At 52.0% G+C, this 6,328-nt stretch overlaps 1 protein-coding gene across 4 annotated transcripts in view; it reads left to right on the top strand.

Moving 5' to 3' along the window:
- ATP10A (ATPase phospholipid transporting 10A (putative)) overlaps positions 1-5,448 on the top strand; it is a 185,170-nt gene extending 179,722 nt beyond the window's left edge. For 3 of the 4 annotated variants that reach the window (XM_050796111.1, XM_050796114.1, XM_050796115.1), the window contains 5 exons: positions 711-911; positions 3,097-3,177; positions 3,257-3,361; positions 3,854-4,041; positions 4,188-5,448. In XM_050796111.1, coding sequence (XP_050652068.1) covers positions 711-911; positions 3,097-3,177; positions 3,257-3,361; positions 3,854-4,041; positions 4,188-4,806 — 1,194 coding nt within the window. In that variant the 3' untranslated portion in view covers positions 4,807-5,448. The remainder of the gene's footprint in view (positions 1-710; positions 912-3,096; positions 3,178-3,256; positions 3,362-3,853; positions 4,042-4,187) is intronic. The other variant, XM_050796112.1, reaches the window with a different exon arrangement.
- The last annotated feature ends 880 nt before the right edge of the window (positions 5,449-6,328 follow it).

The raw sequence follows: 6,328 nt of genomic DNA on the forward strand, positions 1-6,328 counted from the left end.
CAGGGGCCGAAGGCGGCTGTTCCACCTCCCTGAATCTCACTTTCCTATTCTGCTGAGCCGGGTAGCTGTAGCTATGAGGATCAGAGATGATACCTCTCCCTCTCCCCCCAGCAGAGGTCCCCGTGGACAATCAGGTCACCGCAGCGACGTTGATGAGGTCGTTGGCTTTGCTATTGTGCTTTTGTGTGTCCTCCCCTCAGTGGGAGTCAGTCACTGCCCACTGCACCTCCTCAGAGAGTATGCAGGTCACTAAAGAGGAGACAGGAGCAGAGATATAGCCACAGGTAGGCTTTGTCTGGGGTCACAGTCAGAGGAGGGCCGCTAGGGAAGAAGCCACAGCTCATACCCAACTGGCCCTCTTGAAATGTGAGCAGCCCTAGAGCCCTGTGAAACCTTGATTTTGTTTTATGTTAATGATCCAGAGATTGTCAAACACAAAACCTCATCCCCGCAAGGGCTGCTCCCGGAAACTCCCAATTCCCACTGCCAGTTCTTCTTTCTTAAGGGAGTGAGGAGGGTGAAGGGAAGGAGGAAGAGGGAGAGGCGGAGGCCGGCAGCAGGACTCAAGGTCGCAGCTGTCTTTGGAAGAATTGCTGCCAATACAGTTAATCTTGACTGTGAAACACTACAGGCCTGTCAGCTCCCTCGATGAGAATCCTCAGCAATGACTGAAGACTCGCCTGTTGCTCTTCTTCCTTTCTCGATTTCAGATGTTCGTGGGCCTCCTGTTTTGGTTCCAGTTTTTCTGTGGCTTCTCTGCATCTGCCATGATTGACCAGTGGTATCTAATCTTCTTTAACCTGCTCTTCTCGTCGCTTCCCCCACTCGTGACTGGGGTGCTGGACAGGGATGTGCCGGCCAACGTGCTGCAGACCAACCCACAGCTCTACAAGAGTGGCCAGAACATGGAGGTAAAGTTCCCCGGAGTTTCCGCCTTCCGCCTCCTGAGCTCTGCCCCCCACGTTCACTCTTCCAAAGCGCCAGTCCCCCAGCCTCCCTGGGGGAGATGGACACCCTGGACAAACAGAAATTCTAGAACTCACCATGCTAGAGGAAGGAGAAAAAGGGCTGCTCTCTGCTTGGCTGCGGTGCATTGAGTGTCGTAAGCAAAACTGTCCCCGCTCCAAGAGTCTCCAGGAGTCCAGGGAAAGCCCAGAGTCCAAGTCAGTCACAGGGGATCATTGAGGCTGGAGGGGGGATGTTTCTAAAGCAAGGAAGAAAATGTGACTTACTTTGATTGGAATTAACAAGAAGACAAACCCACAGGGAAGCCACTGAGCCACTGAAAGAGCAACTAGATTTAAATACATATTGACATTAATATACCACGTAGATTCACACACTGATGACCAGCTGTTTCTAGCCAGCCATTAAAGTAAACAGTAAGGGCTTTTCTTTGCCTTGAATTATTCCATGTGGGTAAAAAGAACATGGAGTCTCATTTCTCCCGCAATAATCCCTAATTCCAGATTCATTCACTGGTGAGTTAACTTCCCTTGGCCACCTCTGTGAACATTCAGTTCCCACAGAAGCAGGCTGCATGCACGGGGTGCCGGGAGGCGGAGGGCCAGGGAGGGGAGCGGGGCCTCTGCTTGTTACCTGTTGCTTCAGGGGAATTCCCATCCTTGGCCAGGCCTCAGCCTCCACGGCCACCTGCAGAACAAAGACGCTGGGAGTGTGTCCTGTCCTGTGGAATTAGGTGGCCCACGAGAGCCCAGCCAGCACTTTCCCTGAGCGCTCAGCCAGAGCTCCTTCCCAGTCTGTGTCCTGCAGGTCCCGTGCCAGCTGCTCTCGGACTTGGCAGGGTCAAATACAGTTGGTCACCCGGGTAATAGAGACTGTTCATCTATATCAAGGTTATTTTCATTTCTGCCCATGGGCATATAGTTTTTTGTTTTTAACATTGGGACACGTCCATTGTGTGATTTTAAAATCACTCTTAAGAAACATTCTAAGGGACCCGCCACCAAGAGAGGCAAAACCTGGTGAAAGTGGAAGGAATGCAAGGGCTCAAACTGGGGGAGAATGCCTGGAATTTCAGGTGCTATTCCTACTCGAGAGACGTGTTCCCTGGGAAGATACAGAAAGCAGTTTCATCTTTTTTTTTTTTTTTTTTATGAGACAGGGTCTCGCTCTGTCACCCAGGCTGGAGTGCAATGGTGCGATCTCGGCTCACTGCAAGCTCTACCTCCTGGGTTCAAGCGATTCTCCTGCCTCAGCCTCCCGAGTAGCTGGGACTACAGGCGCCCGCCACCACGCCCGGCTAATTTTTTTGTATTTTTAGTAGAGACGGGGTTTCACCATGTTAGCCAGGATAGTCTCCATCTCCTGACCTTGTGATCTGCCCACCTCGGCCTCCCAAAGTGCTGGGATTACAGGCGTGAGCCACCGCGCCCGGCCAGTCTCATCTTTTTACTGTGAACCTGGAGCCACTGAAGCCCGTCTTGTTGGTGCACGCGTTCCCAGTGACTCGGCTGCAGATAGTTTTGTAGGTGTTTGCTGGTGCTTTTCGCCAGGCCTCTGGGGCCTCCCATCTCCAGAAGTCCTGAGAGAGTGAGCTTTCCCCAGGTGCTTGCCTTGTGCATTCGCTTATGTGTAGCATCCTAGGAAATGTCATTCGAGGTGTCAACCTAAACAGCAAACAGAGAGAGGCTCTCTAGAAGAGAATGGTGTGTATTCGGGAATAGGGCATTGCAGTGGGAATATGTGTGCTGCAGTAAACTATGTGCATATTTAGGGAGGTAAAGGAAGACATATGTATTTAAAGGAAAAAAACTTCATGATTGTTTTGAGATGCTCTTTCCTTGGCTACAAGGATAAACAACAAAAATGATGCCTGTCTGAGGTTGGACAGACGGTTGCTGGGCACATGTCCTTACAGACACATTTTTTGTGGATCTGATCATTTTTGTTGTCAGACATTTATGCATAAGAACCCTCCCTTCATGGCCTTTCCCAGCTCTCTTCCTCAGGGCTGGTTTTTGTTGTTGTTATTGTTGTTGTTTTTAACACAAGTGACTCCACTTTTATTCTAACTGCTTTCACAGAGGATGCCAGCACTTCACTGTAACATCACTGATTGTTTTTGTGTCCCAGGAATACCAGCCGCGAACGTTCTGGTTTAACATGGCTGACGCCACCTTCCAGAGCCTGGTTTGCTTTTCCATTCCTTACCTGGTAAGTTGGCCCCCGGGCGCAGTTTTTCTTACCAGCTGCCTCCGGGGACCTACAGATCCAGGACCCCGCTGTCTTTCAGGCCTACTATGACTCAAACGTGGACCTGTTCACCTGGGGGACCCCTATCGTGACGATCGCACTGCTCACCTTCCTGCTGCACCTCGGCATTGAGACCAAAACCTGGGTAAGCGCCGCCTGCGTGGCCACGTCTCAGAAGGGCACTGATGCCGTGGACCCTACACTTCCCTGCAGATTCGTGAGGTCGATGTGAGTAGACAGGAGACTGCAGAGCTGACCTCAGTGTGATGAGAAGGACAGTGACACGTTCCCGAGCCCTGTGGTGTGGGGAGCTGGTGCAGCCCAATGCTCGCACGTCCCCGGCCATGCTCATCTCCCTCCCGCCTCTTTCCCTCCTCCACCACCACATTCTCTCCTTTCCCTCCTGTCTTGCCCTCTCGCCCCTGACTCCATCTCACCTCCTGTGCATCTCCCAGGGTGGTCCACGGGTTCCGGAGGCCTCACTGAGCCCCACCGGTGACCCGTGTCATAGACCGCAGTGTGTCCGAAGGCCTCAGAACCTCACACCTGCTCATTGATGACTGGCGCATTTTTGTTATTGTCATTGTTGTCACTTTCAGGTGGAAATAAAAACCCTTTCTTTCTCATTCCCCCTCAGACCTGGCTCAACTGGATAACGTGTGGCTTCAGTGTCCTTTTGTTTTTCACCGTGGCTTTGATTTACAACGCGTCTTGTGCCACGTGCTATCCTCCGTCCAACCCTTACTGGACTATGCAAGCCTTACTGGGTGACCCAGTGTTTTACTTGACTTGCCTGATGACACCTGTCGCTGCACTGCTGCCCAGGTGGGTGTCGGAGTGGGATGGTGCCGCTGAGCCCCAAGTGAGCCCAGACAGCATTGGCATTGCTTCTGCCCTGTGAGGGTCTCTGGAAGCTCAAAGACACCACCCACAGCAATACCTAACCTTTTGTTTTAATGTGCTCTTTCTAGATTGTTTTTCAGATCCCTTCAGGGGAGCGTTTTCCCCACCCAACTTCAGCTAGCACGTCAGTTGGCCAGGAAGTCCCCCAGGAGACACAGGACTCCCAAAGAGACCTTTGCTCAGGGATGCCTCCCGAAGGACTCAGGAACTGAGCACTCAGCAGGGAGGACTGTCTCTGTGCCCCTGTCCCAGCCTTCTTGGCACACACAGCAGCCAGCCTGCTCCCCAGAGGCCAGCGGGGAGCCCAGCATGGTGGACATGAGCATGGCATTGAGGGAGCACACCCTGCTGGAAAGGCTGAGTGCACCGGCGCCCAGGTCCTCCACGCCAGGGGATGCTGTCCCGGGAGGGTGTCCTGAGGAGTCCAAGGTGAGAGCTGCCAGCACCAGCAGGGTGACCCCGCTGTCTTCCCTCTTCAGCCTGCCCACCTTCAGCTTACTCAACTGGATTTCCTCCTGGTCACTGGTCAGCAGGCTGGGGAGCGTCCTACAGTTCGCCCGGACGGAGCAGCTTGCCGATGGACAAACGGGACGTGGACTTGCTGTCCAGCCCCACTCAGGCCGATCAGGACTTCAGGGGCCAGACCACAGACTACTTATAGGAGCATCTTCAAGGCGGTCGCAGTGAAAACCTTGAAATGGCCTTTTTTAATATATATAAATAAATGTTAATATTATTTATGTTTATTATTTGCACAGAAGAATTCTAGGGAGATGTATTCCTAAATGTTTCCCAGGCTAATACAGGAAACAAGAGGTACCAAAAAAGAAAGTTTATTTTTTAAAGTTCTGAGTAGAGTATATTGAAAAGAAAAAGAAGAGCTTTAACATATATAAAAGTTTAAAGAAGAGTGACAGTTGAAAAGTGTGTTTAGATTTATTTTTTCATCTCATTTTTAAGAACAAGCAGTGTGATTTGTTTTCTTCAACGTGCACGGCCCTGCTTCCCCTGGGTACAAACGTGTGGCCACTCAGTGAATGCAGGCAGGTGCGAACACGGGGGAGCAGTGAGCAGAGATGGCAGAGGGCACAGCACGTGGCCCCCAGACGCAGAGTCCCCCACGGGCTTCCAGTCCCACCGACACAGGAGGGCTGGGCTCTGCGTTATCCAGGTGAGGGAAAGGAGACCTCAGGAAACATTCATGGTTGCGTGCATCCCAGCATTCCGTTCCGGGCAGGCATTTCACGAAGACCACTTAGATGTTACAGCCTGGTGTAGTATTTTGCCTGTTAAATCATAACAAGCAATAAACAACCTTCACTTTGCAAAGAGAGTGTGTCCAGTTACCACTGGTGTATGAAATGATTAATAGCTGACCTCACAGAGTATGATCTGAGGGCACTTCCGTAAGGCAAGTCCTTTTAGAGGCGATGAAGAAAACAGCTGCCTGGCACACACCAAGGCTGCTGCACAGCGGCCACCGCGGCACCCTGCACCAGGCCATCAGCACCGTGTGCCAAGGAGCTCGGCCGACTTCAGGCATTTTTCTAATGAGCCGTTAGTTCTGTCCCTCTAAAACTAGAGAAGGAAGGGGAGGAAATGATAACAATCCCAGGCAATGCTGTGGCATGTCCTCTTCTGAGTCCTCCTTTCTACTTGTCAAACAGTTGTTAGTTGCTGGCTCTGCTCAGCACTGGGGCTGTGAAGGGTGTGCTTCCTGCTGTATGGGAGCGACCTAGGGCCTGTTTGGATGCCTGTCTTCAAGGACAGCAATGCAGAGAGGGCATAGGATCTGAGGACAAAGAAATTCCTAAGCACAGCATATCAGGAAAGAATGGCTCATTCCACAAGGAGTGTGGGCCATTGCAAGTCACAGAAAATGCATCTCATTCCAGTCCAGCAGAAAAGCAGGCACAGGCTCAGTGCAGGTCCCAAGAGAGGGTGCCTGGACTCAGCAACTCAGACCTGGGCTTTTCTCCCTTATCCCTCCCTTGGCTTTCAGGGGCTGGCTTTCAGGCTTTGTCCTGGGGCTGCCTCTGTTCTTGGGGATGCTTGGCCGGAGTCACCCTCAGGACTGATCCATGCGTCACTGTTCAGAAGAGACAGAGGGCCCCTCTCTCCACATTCCAGAGTCCCGGTTTCCTCAGCCTCACCCTGCAGAGCTTGCACAACATCCTCAGAACCGTTCACTGGCAAATGGAGGGGAACG

The sequence above is a fragment of the Macaca thibetana genome, chromosome 7, assembly GCF_024542745.1.
Source record: "Macaca thibetana thibetana isolate TM-01 chromosome 7, ASM2454274v1, whole genome shotgun sequence".
Taxonomy (NCBI): Eukaryota; Metazoa; Chordata; class Mammalia; order Primates; family Cercopithecidae; genus Macaca; species Macaca thibetana.